The sequence below is a fragment of the Coptis chinensis genome, chromosome 6, assembly GCF_015680905.1.
Source record: "Coptis chinensis isolate HL-2020 chromosome 6, ASM1568090v1, whole genome shotgun sequence".
Classification (NCBI taxonomy): Eukaryota; Viridiplantae; Streptophyta; class Magnoliopsida; order Ranunculales; family Ranunculaceae; genus Coptis; species Coptis chinensis.
The window spans coordinates 84,000,687-84,026,916 of NC_141461.1; the positions used below are offsets into that span (position 1 = coordinate 84,000,687).

General features: G+C 41.5%; 2 protein-coding genes and 2 pseudogenes across 2 annotated transcripts; all 4 read left to right on the top strand.

The window, feature by feature from the left end:
- Positions 1–2,363: 2,363 nt before the first annotated feature.
- On the top strand, positions 2,364–4,312 carry LOC147494946 (uncharacterized). The gene is made up of 2 exons (XM_086568285.1): positions 2,364–2,669; positions 2,798–4,312. Exons 1-2 carry the CDS (start codon positions 2,364–2,366, stop codon positions 4,310–4,312), a joined length of 1,821 nt encoding a protein of 606 aa, XP_086424411.1.
- Positions 4,313–14,779: 10,467 nt separating this feature from the next.
- LOC147494947 (peptidyl-prolyl cis-trans isomerase CYP22 pseudogene) lies at positions 14,780–16,755 on the top strand (annotated as a pseudogene).
- A 918-nt stretch (positions 16,756–17,673) lies between these two features.
- LOC147494948 (uncharacterized) lies at positions 17,674–18,488 on the top strand. The gene is made up of 2 exons (XM_086568287.1): positions 17,674–18,130; positions 18,208–18,488. The coding sequence occupies exons 1-2, from the start codon at positions 17,674–17,676 to the stop codon at positions 18,486–18,488; spliced, it is 738 nt and encodes a 245-aa protein (XP_086424413.1).
- Positions 18,489–22,626: 4,138 nt separating this feature from the next.
- On the top strand, positions 22,627–24,037 carry LOC147494949 (nascent polypeptide-associated complex subunit alpha-like protein; annotated as a pseudogene).
- The last annotated feature ends 2,193 nt before the right edge of the window (positions 24,038–26,230 follow it).

The following is a 26,230-nucleotide window of genomic DNA, read 5'->3' on the forward strand; positions in this document are numbered from 1 at the left end:
CCGATAGGCAGTAATAGTTTCATCAAACAATCCGGCTTGCTTCCACAGACTTGGGAGAAACTCTACAGATTTGTGAAGTATCTCCTGCAACTTGCAGCCCTCAACAAAACTCTCTGGCAGACCACTGGGCAGTGCAGCTTCAACTGTGTCATCTGGAATTCCTTCATTTCTAGCCTGAAAGAAAAACTTTTTCAACCAAACGCAGCTCTTTGAGAACATCTTGAGTCTCCATTCTCTCAGTAATTAGTTCCTTTGAACATTTTACTATGATTCTAATTAAGGCACTCAGGCATCCTTTGATTTGATTTCTTGGAATGCCATTTTCAATATGACTTTCATTGGATAGCATGTGCATGTCTGCGATGTCCAACACCCGTATCCAGAGATGATGTAGTTGGAGAAAGGGATTGTCATAACTTTTATTCTGCTTAGTTGAGTGATGACGGATAAGGGCAGCTTCAACTTGGATGTCCCAAAGAACATTAGCATTATCGTGCCTCTGGAGCTAACATATCTGGGACAGGGAACAACAGAGAATTCACCTATAAAACACCGTCAGTAATGCATTTGTCTACCACTGATTTGGATAAGCTTCTCTATACTTTGTGTCTTCTCCCTTCAGGCACTGTCGTGCAGCATTGCTTGCGTGCCTGTTCAGAACCCTCTTCGTTTGGTGTTTCTTTCTTCCGCAACATGGAAGCCAGAGTACACTTCTTCTCTTTTAGAAATGAAGCACTCTCAGTTGCTACTCCCAATGTTTCAGATTACGAGGTTGATGTTATAGCAGCTTCACGCAGCACTGATTCATTGTGCACGCAAGCTTTTGCAAGCTTTGTGTAGTTGGAGAAAGGGATTGTCATAACCTTTATTCTGCTTGGTCAAGTGATGATGGATAAGGACAGCTTCAACTTGGATGTCCCAAAGCCAACGCGCATGGTTGAATATCTATTATGTAACCCTTCATACAGTATGCTATATGGCATAATAATTTGGAGATCGTAAAGAAACCAATTAATTGCATTAAAATATCATGTTCTGTGGACTGTGATCTTCTTATAGTTGAAGATGTTAGTGATTTAAGGGCCAAGAAAAAGACAAAAAGACTACTTAAATGTATCATTCAGTATGGCAACCATTGTCCTGATGTTTATCTATCTTATGCAAAGTAGGATTTTGCAATAGGACTTAATAAATTTCATTATTGATCTTTATACTTTTTCGTTTTTTCTCAAGCCTCTGAAATCAGAAGCCTGATTTTTATAGTGACCAGGTCCTTTGAATTGTTATATATGCTAATTATATTTCTCAACCCTGTATGCTCAGCTAAATCATTTGACTTTGTTCTCTAAACATTTCAGCATTGCATTATATTCTCTATATGCTAACAATTGTATTACTTACGTTTCTCAGGCAGTGGCACAGCCGGCATTGTACGTCCTTCTTGAAGCAGAGAGGGAGAAGGTCATTGCAATAAAAAAGGGTGATGCAATTGCCCCACCTTTTGGTGTTGTTACCTGGTGGTGCAACAAAGATGACGTTAAGCTTGTTGTTCTTTTCTTGGGTACAACCTCTAAAGCCGACAAAGCTGGTGAATTTACTGATTTCTTTCTAACTTTTGTTTCGGTTTTGATTCCACCAGCAAGAAGTATAAAGACGTTCAATTCTTCAAGTTTTGCATTGGCAATGATCAATGTATGAAAGGTGAGATAATTACTTTGGGTGAAGGCTCGTGGAGGGAGTTAGATCTGTCTGGCATGGTATTATGTGACCATGTTGCAAAGTCAGTATTTCTTGATGGAGCCCTTCACTGGATGATTGAGAGTGAAGGTCATTCTGGGTGTGACAAAATCCTTGTCCTTGACCTCTGTGATGAGAAGTTCCAAACTATAAAGCTCCCTTCCTCCATTATTGATGCCATCAGATATCCTGCTGAAGTGTTCCTACTTAATTTGGGGGGGTTCCCTGTCCTTAGTTGACCATAATTACTGTAGTGGCATGATGTAGCACCGGAATATCAATGGTGAGATGGGCCGGGTCAGCATAACACATAAGTCCGCGATCCACCGGATCGGGCTGACAGCATAGGGTCGCGGTACGGAAACCCTACACATGGGGCTAAGAGGACCGCGAGATGGAGGGACAGGTGGAGGGCCATGATGGATGGAAAGAAAGGTATAAAGAGTAATAGTGGGTGAGAGGAAAAGAGGGGGATCCATTAACCTAAGGAAAGAATAGACCTAGGAGAGAAAAAGGAGGGTGAGAGGGCTGAGAAAGAGAATAGTGCTTAAGGGCTAGGGAATAGTGCTCATAAGAGAACTAGGGTTGTAACATTTGGTGCCGTTTGTGGGGAAAACGAAGTAGAAATGGCACCAAAGAAGGCGGCGGGTAGGCCTCGAAAGATAAGGGTCCCAGAACAGATGCCGGAAGCGGTGGTAGAAGAAGGGGAAGGACGAGAGGAGGGAAGAGCAGAAGAAGAAGCGCGGCTTATGCGGGAAGAGATTGAAAGGCTGAGGGAGAAAAATGAGGAGCTGAGACGAGAGAAAGAGAGGGTGGAGGAGGAGACCGAGGAAGAAACAGGGGAGGAAGCAGAGAATGAAAAGGCGGAGGACGAAGAGGAACAAGGACCGACCCTAGTGGATAATCCGGTGACCGGGTTAACGGCTGAACAAGTGCAACAAATGATTAACAATGACCGAGTGGCGAATCTTCAACAAACAAGGGTCCAAACGGGCGCGGCCAGCCATGTGGTGACCCGGCAGATCACATCCATTATTTTAGACAGCAGATGCCTCTTTAGCAAGAGGCGAGGTATGATGGTCTGCGGTGCATGATGTTCCCGGCCAGTCTTAAGGGTGGGGCTTCCGACTGGTACTACCGGTTGCCTTCGAAGAGCATAACCAATTTCCAAGAATTAGAGCAGGCGTTTGTTGACCACTTTATACATCAGAAGAGGAGGGTTGTGGACATCGCGACCCTATTTAACATTAGGCAAAGATCCGCGGAATTGGTCAGAGAGTACCTGTGTCGTTTCAAGGCAGAGACCCTAAAGGTAGAGAATTTGGATGAGAGGACAGCGGTAATAGCATTCGAAAGGGGGCTGCGGCCTGGAACGGCAGTTCACCAGTCCGTGGCGAAGAACGAGATAGCAACATTGTATGAGTTATATCCACGGGTAGAGAAGTATATAAGATATGAAGACACCATGCAGAAGGAGTCGAAGAAAGGAGCCAAGACAGTATCGGCGGTAGAGAAAGGGGGTGAACGCAGAAAGACCGAGGGAAGTAGCCGAGGCGGGGAGAGGTACCGCGGACAGTCCTCAAGGCCGGAAAGAGGAAGGGAGATAGCGCGGAGAGAGCAAAGGGAGCGGAAGCCATACCGCGAGGTGGAACATGTTCCATTGGTGAAACCGTTAAGTGAGATACTACCGCTGATTAAAAATGTGCAAGGATATGAAGGGCCGCGAACCATTCCGGCCGAAATGCCCAACAAGCCATACTGTGAGTATCACCAAGTGCGCAATCACGAAACCAATGATTGTTATGCCTTGAGATGGTTAGTCCAGATATTAATAGAGAAGGGGATGCTGAGGGAATTTGTTGGGGAAAACCCAAACCGGGAGCCCGGGCTTGCCGCGGGACGAATATTGGGAACCATAAATGTTATCTTCAGCGGAGAAGCGTTGAGTCACAATGCCCACCGGGATAAGGTCAGGAGGACGGCGAGTATTCAGCAGGTCAATGAGTCCCACAGAGGGCAGAGATACAGAGCAGATTCAATGAGCGGGGAGGAGAAAATCACGTTCTCCAAGGCAGACCTCCGAGGCGTGGATACGCCACACGAGGATGCGTTGGTTATTACAGTGGCGATGGGCAATTATGTGGTCAAGAGGGTCCTGATAGACTGTGGTAGCGCCTCGGATTTGCTATTCAGAGGAGCTCTTGAGGAGATGGGGATCAACCCAGGGCAACTGAGGCAGCCGCGGACAAATTTGTATGGATTCAATGGGAGTGTGACAGAGCCTATGGGGGAACTTCTGCTGCCAGTAACAACGGGACCCGTGACAGTGTTATCAAGGTTCATGGTGGTCGACTCCAATTCCCAATACAACGCAATCCTGGGGAGGAGATGGATACATGAGATGAGGGCGGTGTCGTCGACTTATTATCAAGTTATCCGATTCCCTACCCCAACGGGAACATATGAGGTCCGCGGAGATCAGGTGGCATCCAAGAGCAGTCACCATAATACAATCAAAAGGATGTCCCACGGACTAGAAGAGGAGTCGACGAGCTCTAGGAAGAGGCCGGCATAGCAATTATAGTGCGGGGCCATGGAGGAAGGAGAGGAGGTCGCGGAGGATCCCAAGACTTTAGATGAGATAGAGATAGTAAACTTGGGAGAGGGCGAAGAGGAGAAGTGCACATTGATAGGGTCGAGTCTTATAGAAGAATGGAAGGATATGTTGGTCCAATGCTTGATGAAGAACAGAGACGTCTTTGCGTGGGGGATAGAGGATGTCACTGGGTTAGATCCGGAGTTTGCGTGTCATCGCTTGCACATGAGGGAGGACGCGAAGCTAGTGAGACAGAAGATGAGAAGCATGAGACCCAAATATGCAGAAGGAATCCGAGAAGAGGTTGCGAGGCTAAAGGGTGCGGGGATAATAAAGGAGGTGGAGTTCACAGACTGGTTGTCCAATGTGGTCGCGGTCCCGAAGAAAAATGGAAAGGTACGGATGTGTGTGGACTTCACGGACGTAAATTTAGAATGTCCGAAGGACAGTTATCCGATGCCGCGAGTGGATGAGTTGGTAGACAGGACGGCGGGGTTCAACTTCTTCTCATTTATGGATGCGTCTATGGGGTACAATCAGGTGGCAATGTATGGACCTGATCAGGAAAAAACGGCCTTCGTAGTGGAGGGGGGCACATACTGCTATACTAGAATGCCATTTGGATTAAAAAATGCGGGAGCCACCTTCCAGCGCTTGGGAGAGAAGATGTTCGAGGGCAAGATCCGAAAAGGCATTGAGATATACATCGATGATATGGTGGAGAAGAGTATGTCAGAACAGGAGCACTTGGAAGGGTTGGAGGAGACATTTCAGATACTGCGAACACACAATTTGAAACTCAACCCCGAGAAGTGCACATTTGGAGTCACCACAGGGAAATTTCTGGGGTATATTGTGACACAGCGAGGAATAGAGGCCAACCCGAGCGAATAAAGATCGTTGGTGGAGATGCCATCACCAAAGACAAGAAGGAGGTGCGGCCGGTTGGGCGGAAGGGTCGCTCTCAACAAAGTTCATCTCAAAATCATCCGACAAATGTAGGCGGCATGACGACTATTGAGAAACACCACAGATTTCACATGGACGGCAGAATGTGAACAGCATTCCGGGGGCTTAAAAGGTATTTAGAGGGTATGCGCCGTTGTTGCGCGGCCCGAAGAGGAGAAAAATTGTATTTGTACACGGGGTCCGCAGATTATGCAATCAGCTCGGTCCTCGCTCGAGTAGTGGATAAGATAGAAAGGCCCGATATACTTTGAGTAAGACGTTGTTGGATCACGAAAACCAGATCTGAGGGGTGGAGAAATGCCCTACGCCTTTGATATTTTTCAGCTCTCAAAGAAGCCTATTTTTTGAAGCCCACGCGATGATCGTGGTCCGCGAACTTGCCTCTTAAAAGCGGGCTTTGAGAGCAGAGAAGTCGGGAAGAATGTTGAAATGGGCCGTGATGCTAAGTTCGTATGACATTCAATATCAGGTGAGGACAGCAGAGAAGGCTCAGGCAGTGGCGGAGTTCTTGGCAGAGCTCCCTGCAGAGGATCCTACATGGGGGGAGGAGATGGTTTTGGAACCAGAGAGGGAAGAGGAGCTAGATAGCTTGAACCCATGGGACGAACGAAATGGTTGGAGAGTGTTTGCGGATGGGTCAGCGACGGATGCGGGTAGCGGAATTGGTGTAGTATTGGTCACGCCAGACAATAACCGGCTAGAGCTGACAATAAAATTGGGTTTCGCAGCATCCAACAACGAAGCGGAGTATGAGGCGGTAATCGCCGGCATGAGAATGGTAGAGGGCCTGGGGGTGAAGGAACTCACTGTATACTCCGACTCCAATTTGGTAGTGTGCCAGGCGAATGGAAGGTTCACGGCGAGGTGCCCCAGGATGGCAAGATATTTGGGAGTCCTGCAAAGCTGGGCGTCGAAGTTCGCACAAATCTGCTTTGTACATTTGAACCGAGGGGAGAATTGCCACGCAGATGCTCTGGCGTATGTAGCCGCGGCCATGCCAGGGTCCGAGGAAAAGACCCTCGAAGTGAGGAAGTTGGACAAGCCAAGTATCGAGGAAGCGTTGGGAGTGATGAATACCACGGAGGGTGACGAAGGATGGGTGATACCAATCAAGCAGTTTTTGACAGGGGGTGAGGGGATTTGTCCCAGAGAAAGACAAAGGTTGGAACAGACATCACGAAGATACACGTTGGTGGGAGGGGAATTATATCGGAGGAATTTCAATGGACCGTTGTTAAGATGCTTGGGGCCGAAACTGGCTCAAGAGGTGCTCAGTAAGTTGCACAAAGGGGATTATGGGAGCCACTCGGCGGGCAGAACAACGGTACACAGGTTGCTAACACAAGGCTACTTCTGGCCTCACATGAAAAGAGACGCCGTGGAATTCGCCAAAAAATGTGAGAAGTGTCAGAGGTTTTCTCAGTTGATATTGGCCCCAGCAGAGCCGCTGTACAGTGTGTCTAGCCCGTGGCCGTTCGCGATGTGGGCCCTTGACATAGTGGGACCACTGCCCATGGCTCGCGGTAAAAGGAGATTCTTATTGGCCGCGACGGACTATTTTACAAAGTGGATCGAAGCTGTACCATTGCAGCAGGTGAAAGAGGTACAAGTGATCAAGTTCTTGTGGGAAAACATCATATGCCGTTTCGGGGTGCCCTATTCTATCTTTGCGGATAATGGAACCCAGTTCACGGGATCAAGGGTTAAGAATTTTCTGCAAACATATCACATCAAACAGGGATTCTCGGCCCCCTACAACCCCGAGGGAAACGGACAAGCGGAATCCTCTAACAAAACCATACTTAACAATCTCAAGAGGAAACTGGAGGGCAAGAAGGGGACCTGGGCCGACGAACTAAATCGGGTGCTTTGGGCTTATCGGACAACCCCACGAACCTCGACCAAGGAGACCCCTTTTGCATTGGCGTATGGAGTAGAGGCCGTGATACCGACATAAATGGTGGTGGCAACCACTAGGACCGCGGCTGTCAATGATGGGTCAAACTGGGGCATTCTGGCCAGAGACATGAATCTAGCGAGGAAAGTAAGTAGAGACACGGCGTCAAAACCGGAAGAATATCGGTAGCCGTCTGCAGAGGCAGTACAACAAGAAACTGAGAGTGAGGAAATTTATGGTGGGAGACAAGGTGCTTCGGCGAGTGACAGCCAACACCAAGAAAGCCAGCGAGGGAAAATTGGGTCCGACATGGGAAGGGCCTTACGTGGTGGTCAATGTGGGGGGAACAGGCACCTACAGGTTACAAACTGTGGAGGGCACAGCAGTGGATAGGCCGTGGAATGTAAGGTTGCTGAAAAAATTTCACGAGTAAATGTAATGGGAGGAACTGGAAATGGCATGAGCTATCTGTACATATATAAAACCGTAGCCCTTTTGAGTTAAATATTATTGCATGAGTTTTCATTGCCCCTCAGAGTGAAGGGAAGGGAGGGGGTGAGCCCTCCAGGGCGAGAGGTCCAAACTTTAGTGGGACAAAACGAGTTGCCTCGCGAAGATGAGGTCCCCCACATCTTGCGGGTGAGAGGAGTTGCCCCGACCTATGTGAGATAGAGGCAAACGGAAGCGCGGAGGGCTCCGCGTGCAGCAGAGTGCCTGCCAGAGGTAGAGAGAGTGGCGGGGGCCTGGTCTGGGCGCGAGGCAAGCAAATCAAATATTCCCAACCAATGGGGGTAAATACACTAATAGGGGCCGGTTATTGTGGGATTCAAACACGAGTAAGAGTATTAACAGAAACAATCCAGACAAACAAGCAAAACATAATATGAACATCCCAACTAGAGGGGGTGAAAATACAACAAAAGGTAGCAAAAATAGTATGACAAAGTAGCATCAAAGGAAGCCTAGCTAGGGCATAAACAAGCTATTTTCAAGCCGCAGCACTTTCACAGATCACGGACTCGGCGACTTCTGCTATAATTTCATCCGCAGCCTCATCTATCACCCCGGCTACCAACGCAGCGGCCTCTTGCATTTCAGGAGTGGAGTCCGGAATGGGCACAGAGACCTCGGATAGGGGAGCAGCGGCAGGGGCTTCAGGAAGGAGACGGCCTTCTTTGGTGAGCTGGTCAAACTCCTCCTTGACCTTCTTGGCCACCTTCTTCTCGGCTTGGGCCCGAAAGCTGTTCCGGAGCTCGTCCATATCGGCCTCATGTTGGTTAAGGAGAGCCGATACCTCCTCCTGATGCTTCTGAGAGAGGGCGTCCCGAGGCGGCGGCGCTTTCTCTGGGAGGGTCTCGCTACCGATTACTCAGCGGTCATTAACCTTGTCCATGTAAGCAAGGTGGGTGGCCTCTGCAGTTTTAAGCTTCGTCCCCGGCCCCGAGCTTGTCCATGTCCGCGGCTTCATTCTTCTTTCCAAATGGGCTTACTTCCTTGTCCAAATTCATCGATCCGTGCCACGGCACCAAAGAGGCAGCGGGATCATGAAGGAGATATCCAAACTCATCTGGAAAAGGGAATAGGAGTTAGAACACTCAGAGAAAGGGAAGAAAGATACTTGAGTGAAAAGAAAGGGTTACCTTCTCCCAGCCGGTGTAGAACGAAGTCCGGTGAGACTCAAAGGTGCCCCCCTCAGCGTATGCCATATCTTTGGGGAGATGAGACCCAAAGAATAGGGAGGAAGCCACTGCCGGATTTTCCAAGGCAGATTCGTTGACGGTTAGAATGCGGTTGCGAAGTTTGAAAGCGGGGCAAAACGGAAGAACGGGTCCAGCGGCCCCCTTATCAGTCCGGGGCGCTACCTTCTTCCAGGGCCGCTGTTCCGCATGGGGAAGCGCGGTAGGTGGAGATGTGTTTTTAGCTGGGGGACCCTCTTCAGGAGCTGAGGGTCGTGGACGTTTGGAGGCTGGGGGAGGAGAGGAATGAGCAGCGGCGAGGGGGGCAGCAATGGGGACGGCATCCTCATCCGAGTCACTGTCGAAGAGTTTGCGTTTATTAACACCCATGTCTGAAGCTTGAGAGGCGGTGGAAGGGGAATGAGAGGATGAGTATTGATCTTCCCAAGTGGTCAGAGATCGGTAGGGAGTAGGGGCTGCGGAAGGAGAAGTGTTCTTGCGAACAGGCTTGGGACGGAGTGGGGGTTTCGTGGTATGGCACTTTCCCTTAGGAGGTGGAGTGTCACGTGGCTTTCTTTCTTTGGGGGGAGGAGGACGGAAAAAGGGGGCGCAGTATTTTCCTATGGATTTCAATTCAGGATCGGACAATAGGGGAGTGGCGGTTGCAGGGTCAATCCCAAGTATCACGGCTTGAGCAGGTCCCAGCTCGCGAATCTTCTGGAAAGTGGTGGAGGAAATGTGGTCGTAAGGTCACGACTTGGAGTCAGGGCGCCAACCTGAAAAAGAGAGCCATCAAGTCAGATGAGAAACCAAAAGATATACATCAAGGGGTGTAGATAAAGAGAGAGACTCACCATTAGGAAGAAAAGCCAAGTGGTTAAGATTCAGTTCGGATGGAAGATCTGCGGAGAGGAAATTGCCTGAGATATAAAGAGGGTAGTGATGCCACAATTTTTCTGAGGAAGTGACACGAAGAATAAAATGCCGCTTTCTAGGACGGACGCAAAAAGAGTGATAGCCGACACTGACATCCTTGGTGCTCTTTTTGATGAAGAAGTGAGCGGTCATGTCGCGAACCGTTATCTTGGGTACTTCGGAGCGGTTGTAGTGGTTCGCGGCATACATGACCCTCCAGAAGTTGCCGATGCCTTGGCAAGGGGGGATGTTAAAGTGATTACACACCTCGACATCAAGACGGGTGAGGGGCAAACGCAGGCCGGCAACAATCTGTCCTACCGTGGCCACAAGGCACCCCGGCCTATAGGGAACTAGATGCGGGAAATGAGTTAGGTCAGGCACATGCTCTAAGATGATGTCAGCGGGTATCCCATAAGCCGCTTTAACAGCCTCAAGGTTAGGTCTACGGCTGCGTGGTTGGGGCGGCGGGAGGGCAAAAGCTTGCCCAGAGGTTGAGGGGGCCTCGGTCTGATCGGGGAGAGGTGGGGAAGCACGGCTACGGGACTGGGAAGAGGAAGAAGTGGTGGATCTAGGAGCCGACATCGTGGTCGGAGTGGAAGACACACAACCACAACAAGGCGGAGAAGGAAGGGAAGATGAACAGATTCTAATACAAAGGACAAAGAAGAAATGCGCAATATAGCAATTAAACGGAGCTAGAGAGAAGAGGACACCAACCTGAGGTAAAAGGAAAGTAGCCGGAGCAAGAATTTCTGCAGAAGAAACCGGAGAAGACGACCGTGAGAGCGACCGGTGCTGGAAAACAAGAAGAAAGGTAGAGGGAGAGGTTGAGAGGAACTGAAAGGCAAAAGAAAAGCTAGGTGAGAGAGGAAAAATCGAGCGGGCTTTTTATAAGAGGAGGGGGTAAAAAGGTAATTTGAGGGGAGCTGAAGTCGAGGGGACACCAAAAGGAACCAGCCAGTGATGGACGCGTGGATGCACAAGAAACGAGGGGGCGCCAGCTGTAATCACATGGAAACTCGTGAATCCAGCGGTGAAAGGAAGACGGAAGGCTATGGTTGGAAAGGTTAATGTGGAGAACTCTCGACTCCCCGATCGAGATACTATCATGGACTCGAGAGGGGGCATCTGTAGTGGCATGATGTAGCACCGGAATATCAATGGTGAGATGGGCCGGGTCAGCATAACACATAAGTCCGCGATCCACCGGATCGGGCTGACAGCGTGGGGTCGCGGTACGGAAACCCTACACATGGGGCTAAGAGGACCGCGAGATGGAGGGACAGGTGGAGGGCCATGATGGATGGAAAGAAAGGTATAAAGAGTAATAGTGGGTGAGAGGAAAAGAGGGGGGGGGGATCCATTAACCTAAGGAAAGAATAGACCTAGGAGAGAAAAAGGAGGATGAGAGGGCTGAGAAAGAGAATAGTGCTTAAGGGCAAGGGAATAGTGCTCATAAGAGAACTAGGGTTGTAACAATTACTGCGAGCATTTTTGTGTATGGAGAATAGTACGTGCCAACACCAAGAAGGGCTACATGTTTTACAAATCTTCCCATTCGATGACAATGCCATATAATACTTTCATCGATAACGTAGGCCTGCAGGATGTGCTAATTGATAACAACTTCCTGTTTCATGTAAGTGAACTTGTTTTTAGATCCATATATACTTACTAATCTGTTAAGTACTATTGCGTATGTTATTGTGTTGATCATTTGTTTTAGGTGAAACTCGGTAACTTAGGACTGGGGATTGATAGAAGTTCTCGCATTACACTTTGATCTCTTCATCCTCGTATTTTAAGAATTTGGTTTTTGGTTTAGTAGTTTTTAGTAGTTTTATTTTATTAGGATTCATTTTAAGAGATTTGTTTGTAAGTGTGTTTTGATATTTGAAGAGGACCAATTAAATAAAGAATAAAAGAAGGAGAAAATAGCAAATCTAGGGAGGTCAAACTAATTTATAAAATTGCCTTTTTTTTAGGAGTGTATGAAAATGCACGGTTTGGAAAATAAAGACATAAGATAAGGAGAGAGGTAAGGTGCGAGGTTTTATATATATATATATATATATATAGATAAGAAAAGCTTTCTATATCTCTTTAATTTTTTCGATGATAAAAACATTGTATAATTGTTTTAAGCTTTGTATATCAAGAGTTGAGGTATATTATACTCCATTAGCATTTTGTTAGTCATGTGTATGGAGGTGGTTGTTATGAAATTCATTTAACTTTAGTATGTGAAAACAATGCAAGTGTGCGACCAAATATCCCATTGTAGAGTACATATAGTGATAAATAGAAAGTTTGATCTTCATTAGATCTCACCTGCTGGATGTATATCCGCTTGAAATTGGCAGCGGAATCTTATCTCAATAATGGAGTCATTAGCTTGGAATAAAGGCAAGAAGTTTGGGTGCAAATATAGCTTGATTTCGAAATTTCGTGTTTTGATCCTAATTTGGATTTGGGATGATCCAACGGTGGCATTTCGGCTGTAAGATGGCTGTCTCCATTTCGCCTATCAACCTAGCCGGACCAATATATATATATATATATATATATATATATATATATATATATATATATCCGTTTACCACACGTTTTATACCATAGTTTATACCATGCCCCACAACTTTACATACAACGTGAATTTTAACCTATTTTTTGTGGATGTGTTCAACTAACCATGAATATCACCTCTATAAAATTTCTACTCATTTTATAATGTTTAACTATGTCAAAAGATGATTGCAAAATCGAAAAATTTGAACCGTTTAAAAAAAATCAAAATTGAGAAAGATTTTTAACTAGGTTATAGATTTCTAAATGAGACGAATTTTTGTGGAGATATTATCAATGGTTAGTAGATCATATCTACAAATTATTAGCATTGAACTCATCCTCATATTGTAGGAGTGTGGTATAAACTATGGTATAAAAAGTATGGTAAACAGAACCTGCTATATATATATACACACACACCTCTTAGTCCCTCAGATCTCATCCTAAGATGATCAACTTTGGTTACAGCCATCTTACAAAAAGGGTATAATGGTAATTATAGTGTTTCTCTCCCAAATTTCGTTTCTCAATCTCCAGCAAAACCCACACCTTCTCTCTCTCTCTCTCCTCACTACAAAGAATCTTCAAAAATCGAAATCCAAAATCAACAATAGTTATCATTCATAACCCAAAATCAAACCCAAAATTTTGAAACCCACAAATTGATTCACGAATTGATTTCGAGTTTGATTCACAAATTTGCCTCTTCAAAATTTGAAACCCAAAATCAAATAACCCAAAATCATAGTGCATGCTAACGTTTACCGCAACTGTAAATCTCTTTCACTCTTTTATTTTCATGAGATTTATTATTATTGTTTGTTTCATTTTTATGGTAATCATGCTTTGATCCGATCTAATCTTAGTAGTAGTTTATGGGTTGTTTAGATTTGGGTTTACGAGTTGCATATAAATTAGATTGTATGTTGTTTTATTGGTTTGAAGGAAAAATGAAATATAAAATACTGTAGGACAACCACTTTGGTACCCTTTCTCTCACTCTTTAACCTCAAGTGGCACAGTAGGTTTTCTGTAGGAGATAATGTCTAGTTTTGTTCATAAGTTTCATACTCTTCTCCTCTCACTTTGTTTTATTCATTCAACATCCATAAAACATGGAACCTTAATAATCAAAATGTTTCATTTTGTTGATTCCTTTCATTGAAAATTAAATATTATGTAGTCTTGCTCATTCTTAACTTGTTCTTGGTTTACAGGTTTATATAGTCTACCTAGGGGCGGTAAGTCAATACTATGATCCTGTCCTCACTTCCAAATCCCAATTTCAACTTCTCTCAAGGATATTTCCTAGGCATGTGTCTATAATTGACTAAATATCTTGTGTTTCTGCTACTTAAATTGATATTGACATGATAATATTTGATTACAGTAAAGAAGATGCAGAGGCACATCCCTGCTTTATAACTATAGACAAAGCTTCTTTGGATTTTCTGTAGTGCTGAACTCAACTCAAGCTGCCACCTTAGAAAGTGAGAAACTGAAAACTCAAAGCTTTAGGGGTTGTTTGTTTTTTTATTTTTAAGCATTCAGCACCGCTGAAAACTAGTTTTCAGCATTCAGCGAAAGGTAAGTTGTTTGTTTTTATGGGAGTCTTTAGCATTCAAAGGTACCAAACCGACTTCAGCATTCCGCGTTTCTTTTCTCATTGAACGCTGAACAAAGAGTCACTCAAGTTAGGTTTCCACCTCTACCCTTCCATAACTTGATAACCCTTCCATAACTCATCTTCTCCTACTTTTGGTTGCTGCGCTATAATAACTAGGTACGTAAATACCAATTTCTCTACTCTATTTATCTTTGATCCATTCTTAATTAATATGTGTTCTGTGTACCGTTTATATAAGATACTATGTAGCCGTCAGTGATAGGTGTAAGCTTGTTAGTTTTAATGAAGAAATTTGTTTCATTCCATAGATTATCTTGTGTTGGTTTGGATAAGTTTTCTTTGTTTTGTATTCTACTATTGTGCATAATTGAGCTATTTAGTGTAGGGAAAAAGATTGCTAAACGTCGGTCTCTTATTTGTCCTATTTAGTGTAGGGAAGCATCAATTTTTTTTTGCATGCTGATTATCTCTGTGTTTGGTGGTGTACTAGTCTGAGAAAATCATGTTGCAATATTTGAGTTCCAGAGTTGATGTTTGTGTACGTACATAGCCAATTGGGCAAATGGGGCTGCATCTTTGTCTGATACTAAAGAAGTTACATGAGGAGTCTCTCCTCATTGTTACTCTCAATCTTCACCACTCGCGCATCCCATTGCAGTGGTTTAGACTTTAGATACAATCCAACATGGTTAATAGGGTCCTTCAATTATGGTTGGTTCAAATTTAACCATAATTAGTGAGGATGGGTGGAGCAGTAGTCACGAGGATGGTTCCAACATTTGTTTGTAAGTCTCAATTGAAGAAGAAGAAGAAGAAGAAAATAATTAGTGAGGATGGGTGGAGCAGTAGTGACGAGTGAATGGCACCAAAGACCACAAAACCCGAAAAACCCAATCGTGTTTTTCGATGTTACGATTGGTACTATTGCTGCTGGTCGTATTAAAATGGAACTCTTTGTCGATATTGCTCCCAAAACCGCTGAAAATTTCAGGCAGTTTTGTACTGGTGAACACAGAAAAGGGGTAACACCAGTTGGGTACAAAAATTGTTAGTTTCACAGGGTGATCAAGGATTTTATGATACAGACTGGTGACTTTTTAAAGAACGATGGTAGTGGGTGTGTATCCATATATGGAAGTAAGTTCGATGATGAAAATTTCATTGGGAAGCATACTAGTCCTGGCTTGTTATCAATGGCAAATAGCGGACCGAACACTAATGGATGCCAGTTCTTCATAATGTGCTCAAAATGTGATTGGCTCGACAATAAGCATGTCGTCTTTGGGAGGGTGCTTGGAGATGGTCTTTTGGTTGTGAGAAAGATTGAGAATGTAGCTACTGGACCTAACAACCGTCCTAAACTTTCCCCGTGTTATTCTTTGAATGCGGGAAATGTAGAAACTCATATTTTTGAGCTAGAAAGTGTATAACTTTGAGGATGATACACAGAGGCATTTTTTTTTCCGTGTCATTTGTATTGGATCGTTATTAACCCTAATGTTATGATTACTGAGTTTTATTAAAATTTAACCTTTTGTCCTATGTGTGCAACTCCAATAATTTCATATAGAATCTTCTTCTCAACAGAGAATACTGACCTTAAAGGATCACTGAAATGTCAAGAGAAAAAAAAAAGAAGATGATGAAGAGTGAGACCCTTATCCTGTGAATGAGAATGTCCTCTTAGGTAGACTTTCCAAAATGCAAAACTGCTCAGGTCCAACTATTTTCCTCCACGGCTTCACTTCCTTTTACATTAGAGAACTTTACCACAAATTTCACTTATATCATTTTCTCAGACTGTAGGATTTTTTCCAGCAACTTTTCGTACTTCTTCTTGTACTTGCTTCATCGCATCTGGGTGATTGACAAGTTCAGCCATTATGCATATATACAATTCACCGTATATACTTTTTCACAATATTTGTTTTTATTCAAAATTGCATTCGTCTATGCTTCTGTGTATTTTTTATTTTATTAGTGCATTGCTTTAAATTCATTTAAATGGCTAATGAGTGACATTAGGCATGGGTCCTCGGAAGGAAAAATTAACTCCAAGAGTTAAGAAAGAGAAAAAAGCAACTCAGGAAGTGGTTGAGAAATCTGCTCCAAGTCCTAGGTTAAAGACCGATGATACGTGGAAAAAAAAATTCATCGAAATGTGTTTGGACGAGATTAATAGTAAAGGCTTTAGTGGAACTTCATTAAAATTAGAGTCATGGACTAAGATTATTGAAAAAATGAGCAAGAATTACAATGTCCTATACACACAAAGGCAACTCAAGAACCAATAGGATTACCTCCGAAAACAATATGCGGCATGGAGGTTACTATCAAAACGGACGAGACACGGAGTCGATTTTGTTGGAGGTGTCTTTGAATTCCCAGATGAAGTTTGGGATGACTTAATTGAGGTAGAAACTCACATTTTTTTGTTCATACAAGTTATGTAAGCGTATGCATATTATTTTATTTGTTTAATTTCATTTTTTTTTGCTATAAACAGAAATACCCGTTGACGGGTCAATTTAGGCATGCTCCGTTGGCGAATAGGGAGTTGTTAGAATCCTTGTTTGAGCCCACCCTAACTTTTGGCGATGAAATGTTTAATCACAAGCATCCAATTCCAATGATGAATCCCCCCAATAATCATGTTGCAAAGGTTCAAAATATTGAAAGTGATGGAGATGAGGATAACCAGATTCATGGAGCTGATTACTTCCCTAATGTCACAATTTGTGAGGACTATGATCCCTACACATCATAGGATGTACCCATGGATGACACACAATATAATCCTTCTCATGATATTTCATCTGATAATGAAGAATCTCCTACATATGCACATAATACTCCAGCAGATGGACCACCTAACCAAAGACAGGTTTCAACTACGTCACGAGTAAAGAGTGATGCAAGTAGCTCACAGCAAAAACGTAAGAGAAATTCACTTGAGCCAGCAGATCCTCTTGTTAAGAGTATTGGGGAGCTTGTGGAGATGGTGAAGACTGAAACCATGGGAGACAAGAAGCTTGTGGATGAAGGTGATCTTGTGTGCAAAGAGTTATATGTTTTGGGTTTGCTGGATGATTCTCTTTATCTTAACTCCTTGGAAGCTCTTTCCCTCCACCCTTCTCATAACAAGAAGCTTCTGAATCTTCAAGAAAATAGGCTTAAGATCCAATTCCTGAAGAATATCACTTCTAGGATGACATAATTTTTGCAAATAATGTGCGTTAATTACTTGGATGACTACCGTATTTACATTTTGTTAACTTGGATTAGTGTCATATTATGGTTATTATGATTCAACATTTATGAGTATTTTTGTTGACTTTGATTGCGTATGGTTGCTTTAAACTTGTTACTTTGAGGTTAACATTTGATTTTGTTTTGGTTTTTTTAAACTTTAATTCAGGGAAAATGACACCACGACAATGGTTATTAGTGTATTTAATCATAATATTCACATGGCTTTTGACAAAGCGTAAAAGTTTATAAAGGCGAGAAGATATGCATATCCGCGCTTACTGGGAAAATGTATGTACAAGAGCTTCTACATGGAACTTCCACACATATGTTTAACATGTTAAGGTTGAAGAAGCCTTCCTTCATTATGCTATGTGATCACTTTCGGCAAAGGGAGTGGCTTCATGATAGTAAACATATTAATGTAGAGGAAAAAATGGCTATGTTTTTAATGACAATTGGTCACAATAAGCGAAATCGATCAATAGTGGATCGATTTCAACATTCAACACAAACCATTAGTAAGTGTTTTCATGAGGTGCTAGTGGCAATGCTCTATTTCTCAAAGGAGATGATAATTGATCCACCATTTGACGGGGTTATTCATAAAGGTGGATCTCGTTACCAACACCGTCTTAAGAGAGGGCCATTTAAAGGAGCAGTTGGAGCTTTGGATGGTACACTAGTAGATGCACACATTCTACTTGATAAGCAAATTCCTTTTCGAGGAAGAGGAGGTAAGGATTGTTTCCAAAATGTTCTTGGTGTGTGTGATTTTGATATGAAATTTACTTATGTGATGGCTGGATGGGAAGGGATTGCACATGATGCTCGTGTATTAAACGAGACATTAAGATGGCCTGAAAAAAATGGATTTCCATTGCCTCCTGAAGGTGCGTATCAAAACAACCTCATCGATCAAATATATATTTTTGGTTTACATACTTATTTATGTATTTCATTATTGTAGGTATGTATTACTTGTGTGATGCTGCATACACACATACTAGGGGCTTTATGTGTCCTTATAGGAATGCTAGGTATTGGTTGGCAGATTTTAAGCGTGGTGGTCGTCCTAAAAACAAAGATGAGAAGTTTAATCAGGCACATTCTTCGCTAAGAAATGTAATTGAGAGAACATTTGGTGTCTTGAAAGCAAGATTCAAGATATTGAAGAAGATGGCTCCATATAGTTTTCGCACACAAGTTCAAATTGGCGTAGCATGTGATATAAGCTTTTTACTACGTTAGAGATTTGACTCTCTAATTTGGCGAAAGAGCGAATTCAAAGTTTCCTTACTCATAAAATTTCGTGTTCATATAGTTGGAGTAAAGATTCGATCTAACCTAAAGTCTAGGACAACTACAATTTGGTTTTTACTCTTAGGGAACTAGTGAGTAAGTTAATACAAATACTAAGTTTCTTTCCTACACAAACATTAAAGAAAAACATTAAGATTAGAAATCATGAAACTAAGACAAAATACAAATTGCTAAAGAAAAGGTGGAGAGCCAATCCTCCTCATGTGAAACTAACTTTTTGATGTTGATTTGAATAGGTTCATTTGATTCTTCCTTGACTCATAGACAAACCATAATGGAAGAAAACTTGATCCCTAGCATGTATGGCTCATCTCTAAGCTCATACATGTTAGCAAGTAGAACCAAGCAATGACTTATCTCTAAGCTCATCACTTTGATTCCTAACTAGACACTACACCAACTATCATTTTGGGATAGGATGTAGGTCTAGTTGTTCTTCCTAAACAACTTACCAACCCAACAACAAATATTTTCCCTCACATGAGTTGGATTAACTCCCCTAAAGGGAAATTAGCTCATGATCCTTGGGACAAAGGATTACTAGTTAGAAATACAAAAAGAGAGAGAGAAAGAGGAAAAAGAAAACTAACTATCTAAACTCACTTGATTTTTATTACTTTTCTAGAAGAAAACTAAGGTTTCCTCCATTAAAACTATTACAAGCTTTTCTTACAAAACTAAAAACTAAAAAATAAAAATGACTAAGGAACTAAAATAATACAAAGTAAGGAAAAGAAGTCAAGGGAGTAAATGGAGTGTCCCCTTTGTTTTGTTTTCTTCTCCATTTGAGAGGCATCTCATTTCCTCCCATGTGAAACATCAAACCACATTAACTTCATTTTTATCCACCACATTAAAACAAAGTGACACCTTGCATTTTTTTTCACTATTAACACCTAATCTAATTAATTACATGCAAGGTGTCAACTTTGCACCAATAATTTGTCATTTTTGTCTTGACATGCTCCATGATTGATGACCCATCCAATCTTGCGGGCCCGCATAATGGGTCCTATGTGCAGTCCAGTGGCGGTCCGGTCTTTGGGCAATTTTACAACTTCCCGCCTATGCGTAGAGTTCATCGCCCTGATTGTTTGAGCAGCTCACTTGTCGCATTCGGAGTCCTGGTTCAAGAGGTAGGAGTTTCGGAAGTTTGATGCTTCTGTGCGGATTTGGAAGAATTCATATATATGTCGTTCCTCGTGCTTTATTGCCGGTTTAAACCATATTTCCATGTCTACTACGAATACCAGCAAAAGTATGAAAACATATTTATTTCATGATTATTAAACACATAGTTAACCAAATTTATATGTCTCAACGGGGTTTCATAATACACTTTTGGGTGCTTATCAGCATGGCATGGCGATACACAATTTTCTCCGTTGCGTGGCCATTGATGATGATGATCGATTGTTCAAGCGATATGAAAAAGAAAATGCGACTATTCCAGTGAGGTCTTCAATTAACTCTGACAGACCAGAAGCACCACCAAGTATAAATCTCACATTTGGACCCGAGGCACATGAGTACATGATCAACTTGCGTGATCAAATTGCGGAACAATTGTTTAGTGGACATATATGATCAAGTTTACAATAGCTGCACTTTGGAGTTACTTGTAATGTCATTTAACTTTGTATTCAAATTTTATGGATGACCTTATGGTTATTGAACTATTATTTATGTTTATATTTTTAGTATTTTTTTTTACCTCATATTACTATATGAGTCTTTTAGGCGTCAAAATGTTGAATAAACAAAGGAAATTCTCTCAAATCCATTTTTAACTCTTTTGTTTTACAAGTAATCAAGTTAGTGTTCAAAATAGATTGCAAGGGTAAAAATGTCTAAATGATTTATATTCAAAGATTCGAGTCGTCATTCCGAGAAAAACAAACATGTTTTTCCTCGAAGTTCGAAGATTCGAAGGTGGGCCATTCAGCATTCAGCATTTAGAATTCAAAGGCTCAAAAAAACAAACGACCCCTTAATTTCTCAAGCACACCAAGCACTATGTGAAACTGAAATATTGTATATCTAATGTCTAATAGTTAAAACTGAAATTTGGCAGGCATGGAAGGTGTGATATCAGTGTTTAGGAGCAGGACATTGCAATCGCATACAACTCGTAGTTGGGATTTTTTAGGTCTTAGATTGGAATAGGGCAAAGTGACTTCAGTAGCCATGAAGACAAACAAAGCGTCTCCAATGCAACTAGCTAAACTGCATGCCTTGTGAACTGATGCAGGCCTTATTTGACACATGTCTTTCAGGTGATGATATCAATGTGGCTTGTTGAATTGCTGCAGGCCTTGTGATTTGAGTTACTGGAGATTGGCTAGCTAGTAGCAACTGGCCTTGTACAAGCTACAAAAACTCATTTGTCCTTGAGAAATGAATTCCTTTTCAATTGTAAATGAAATCTGCAATAGTATTGATAGAAGGACGTCTGTGTTTGAGAATTTACTTGTAAAGAATTTGGGTGGTATAAGTTTCTCAATAACTTCTGACAGTGCTCGAAACAATGTCTATAATATTGACAATTCACTAGTGATTTGATTTTGTGGAATTAGTAGGGATTTTATGAGTCTGCAGATACAAATAAAGGAAGATGATGCCTGAAACTTCAAAACTTAGTAACAATAATTCATTAGAGTTGTCAAACTTATTACTTCGATGGAAAACTAATATTACGATGCCTGCTGACGGTTTGTTCAGTCAGAATCAATGGAATGACCTTAAACTTGTCAGAAGGCTACTTATCAGAGAAAGTTTGTATCCTGACTTAACAGTTATCCAATGCATATGAAATCAACAATCAACCTGTCATTGATGACAAATTATGCAATTCAACAATGCAATAGTAGTGTCTCTCAAGTTACTGTCAACCCTCATAAGTCGTTCTAGTTCTCATAATATAACATCAAGACAACAGAAAAAATCAGGCAAGTACTTCAGATAGTCAGGTCTCTTAAGTTATCATCAACTACCAAAAGCCAATATATATCTCCTAAGAACACAGTAAGACTATGCCTTTGAAAACAACACCACAAGCTCCCTCTAAATATGAAAGCAACAACGCAAAATACACTAAGAACATTGCTAACCCCCATGCTTGTTAACTCCACATCAAAACGAGGGCTGATAACTCCACACTTGTTCAGTCTACCATTCAGTTCAACAACAATTTTGCCTGATCGATGATCACCAACATACTCGAACTCCCCAAAGGCACTGCCACGACCAGACACTGCCAAATCTAAACAACCCATAAACTACTAAGATTATATCATATCAAAGCACGATTATCATAAAAACAAAACAAACAATAATAATAAATCTCATGAAAATAAAAGAGTGAAAGAGATTTATAGTTGCGGTAAACGTTAGCATGCACCATGATTTTAGGTTTCGATTTTTGAAGAGGCAAATTTTTGTATCAAACTCGAAATCAATTCGTTAATCAATTTGTGGGTTTCAAAATTTTGAGTTTGATTTTGGGTTATGAATGATAGCTATTGTTGATTTTGGGTTTCGATTTTTGAAGATTTTCTGTAGTGAGAAGAGAGAGAGAGAGACAGGTTTTTCTGGGGATTAAGAAACGAAATTTGGGAGAGAAACACTATAATTATCATTATACCCTTTTTGTAAGATGGCTGTAACCAAAGTTGATTATCTCATGATGAGATCTGAGGGACCAGGAGGGGTGTGTGTATATATATATATATACGGTTTGTCTAGAGTGCCACTCTTATTGTGCCATTCTTATCTCACACTTCTCCTGAACCGTCCGATCTCTCTTCAAGATATGATGATCTCATTCATTTCAAAATTATGAAATTTCAAAATTTCGAAATATTTCAAAATCAAAAAAACAAAAAAACGCGAAATTTGTTTTCTTCTTCATCTCGGTCTTCTTCTTCTTCTTCTCCAAAACCCAAACCCTTCAAACAAATTCATTTTCACTTTGGTAATTAAATATATTTATTGGGCATGACCGAAGAGTTGGGCTTGGTTTAAAAAGAGGAGTGAGAAATTAAATTTAGGGTTTGGGTGTCTGAATATGAGTGGTCATAGTGAAGAAGAGCTCCTCGCGCGCTCAGCTCGAACAGCAGAAGATCGGTGTAATAAGTCTCCCCCAAAACTCAATATTGACCTAATAAACATAAATAGACTAATAATCACCTTTCCTGACATTGCACCGATGAGCACGTCGTTGAAGATGACGGCGGCGATGACAAGGATGATGATGAGGGTCAAGGCAAGTTATCCTTTTCTAGAAATTATTTTTAGAGATCATTCCTTGTATTGCTTTATATCATTTGTGTAGATTGTTTTCCTACGATGTCATAAATAGTTCACAATTTGTGGAAAAGCCATTACATTGATACATAATAGTTGGAGGTTGTTCGTTTAAGTGTCCTTATGACCACACACAGTAGAAAGCTTTTAAGGGGTTATAGGATTTAGGAGGTTTTGATTGTGAAATTGATAAACGCACACCACAGTTTCTAATGATGATAAAAATCCAGTTTATTCCTATAATAGTATAGTAATGTTAATTGCGATGATGATTAGAATTGTCAAATTGTGATCATCGAAACTGTTAAATCTGTTGAGTGTTCATCACGAATTGAAAATGCATCAGATGGATGAGGCCAGAATCTTCATTTCTTGTATGCATAAATGTTGGATAGACTGTGTTTTGAGATGGATTCTCAGTTAAATTCCTTTCATAACAGTAGCATTCTCCACCAACTCATGGATTATGGCATAAATTTAAATCGTGAAAATAGAAGATGTATTTTTCGTCGTTTATCTAAATTAACCAAATTGTTTGAAGACGTTATGGTTTATGATGAGGTGATAAAACTTTCTTTGAAACTTTACAATGCACTATATGCAGGACATGGAGATGGCAATGGTAGATCAAAGCAGAGCAGAAGTGAGAAAAAGAGTTGCAAGGCAATGTTAAAACTTGGAATGAAAGCCATCCTTGGTGTGAGCCACGTCACAGTCAAGAAGAGCAAGAATGTTGGTCACATGCATTTAGCTTAAGCTTTTGAAAAATGTTATCAGTGCGAGTGAATTTTGGATTTTATTTTTTTATTAATGCTTTCCTAAATGATTTTTCACATTCTTTGTCTCGGATCTTGTTTGTGATCTCAAACCCGACGTATTTAAGAGCCCAACATCGGATACCTATGTCATATTTGGGGAGGCAAAGATTGAGGATGTGGATGAGACCCAGTGCCGCAGAAGCGGTTCAAGGCTCCCCGATCTCATCATGTTATCTCCAAACCGAGTCATCGACCATGGCTCGGGATGATGAAGATGTGGATGAGACAGGGTAGAGCCAAAAGACATAGAATTAGTGATGACGCAAGCTGGTGTGTCAAGATCAAAAGCGAAGAAGGGCTCAAGGTGGCACGATGGTGATATTGTTTTACGCCATCATGGAGCTAACGAACTAAGAGAGCCTTTTGGAGCATATTCTCACGGTTGAGACAAGTATAAGGTTTTATATTTGTTTTCAGAGAATTTGTTTGGTTGAGGAATCGGTTTATCTATCGTCTTTGTATTATTAGCAAATTTTCTGAGTGCAACTGTTTGCTAACGATTATGGGTTGTTTTCCAAATTGCATATTTGTGTTGGCATGTGTCAAAGTTCTGCGACTCCTACACCCATCTGTTAGGTATCGTCGTGGTGCTGTAGCCTATAGGCCCTGTAGTTAATTATCTAAAAACATTGTATTTGTCACGGGAGTTTCAGTTTCCTTGCGTTTCAGTCCGCTGAGGCGGAGGCCTATTTTCATGTATGTGTTCTAAAAGATTTCTGAATAGATCTATAAATCCTAGACTTCTAGTTTGTGGTATCGTGAAAATGCTTTCTCATACGAAATATGTGACAATTTGTTTTACGTATTCTTGCTTGGATGATGTTGACAAAATGGATACTTTGTATTACCGCGATGTGTAAATTTCTCAAAGAAATGTTTTCTTACATATGTATAAAATGCCTCCTACACTATAAATTAGAGAACGCAAATGTGTGCAAAATCCTAGACAGGACCGTTCTTGGTTGATAATGTGTTATCATCACTTTCGAACTTTGAAACTAATTATTCTCAATGCCTCCATGAATTTGAAGGGAAAAGCCTTTCCATGTTAACGTGTTATCATCACTTTCTTCCTGCAAAGAGCTAGGGCCCCAAAATCTAATCTTTACAACCAAGCAATGGTGAGCGAACATCATTTTGGATATGCTGTGAAAGAGCACAACTGACACGTGATTAATAACCATCACAGAAGGTAGAATAAGTACCACGTGAGATTGAAAACAGATAAGTTGCAAGAAAAATATAAGGTATACAATTGTAGAAAATCAATGCCAGAAGGACCCTTTGAGACTTGTGCTCTTTCAAAACTGATAAGCGGCAGGGAAAAATGAACTACATAAAAAATGAAAACAATAGCAGAAGGTGAAGGCCCGTAGAGACCTGGTCAGTACCGCGTAAATGGCTCTTAAATCTTGAAGATGCATGCATTGCAGCAAGAAAATGCCATATTAGAATTAATTTGAAATTGCTGAAACTGATCCTCACCATTTGATTTCTTTGCCTTTTAGTGCTTCCCGACAAGCAAGTTCATGAATTCGGTCATAGTTTCTTTTTCTCATGGCGTCTTTCTCAAATATAGCATCGGACAAGAGCACTGTTGATGCACCTCCATGGATGTATGCACCTATTGAGTCTACATCATGCAAACCAAATAATTCAAACACAAGGAACTTAGACCAGATTTAGTGTATTAGATAATCCATAACCAACTTCCAACATGAATGTCACGCAGAAAGAAGCCTAATTTTGCAATGTTTCATTCAGAAAGAAAGAAATGGAAAGAATTAAATGATAAGATCTAGAAATGTGAAAACCTAAAAGCTCAAACAACTAACCTAGCATTATGCCTTGGGAAGCAACCATCGGAATATGGGAAAATGATTTCTTAAGTGCCGTTATATATTGTACACCACCTAATACTGAAACAGGATAAACCTATATATAACATAAAGGTTTAGAATCCCATTAACTATGCATGTATGGGCATGGAAATGTTTCTTCCAAAATCAAAAATAAAAGTAAGAAAGTGCTCCAACCAGGATGTCAAACTTTATTTGAATAGTGTAATCATAATATTCAGAGTAGAAATTCAACAGGAATAAGAAGGGAAAAGATAATAAAATCTACATATACGTCAGAATGAAAATTGCAATGGTGTGTTCAAATTGGTGCCGAAGGGCAAAAGTTTATCGGTGTGAGCGAGCTTACCTTCACAACTTGTGCACCAAATAAGTTATGTGCATTCAATACACGTTAATCATGGATTTCCTTTCCAAGAAAAAAGGTTACAAAACAGACAAGGCAAGTAGAAGTTCTTACTTTTGTTGGTGTCATTACTCGGGGATATAGAGAACTTCACCTATATCATCCGAATATCCCTCGATCTCCGCGAGCTTAATTAGAGAAAAATTTGACTCAAGAAGAAAAGTCAAACGGCTTAAAACCAAGTTCCATAAAATGTTTACAGATTAACATACTTTGACCATAGCATGACTCATTAGGAACCTTGCCCCCGCCTTAATGGCACTTTTAGCATCCATATCGTTC

What these genes read in the sequence shown, in the direction of transcription:
- LOC147494946 (XM_086568285.1), top strand. Translation starts at nt 2,364, where the DNA reads ATGGCACCAAAGAAGGCGGCGGGTAGGCCTCGAAAGATAAGGGTCCCA. An exon ending in CCGGGTTAACGGCTGAACAA is followed by an intron (nt 2,670 to 2,797) that starts GTGCAACAAATG and finishes ATGCCTCTTTAG; the next exon opens with CAAGAGGCGAGGTATGATGG.
- LOC147494948 (XM_086568287.1), top strand. Translation starts at nt 17,674, where the DNA reads ATGGCTATGTTTTTAATGACAATTGGTCACAATAAGCGAAATCGATCA. An exon ending in ATTTCCATTGCCTCCTGAAG is followed by an intron (nt 18,131 to 18,207) that starts GTGCGTATCAAA and finishes TCATTATTGTAG; the next exon opens with GTATGTATTACTTGTGTGAT.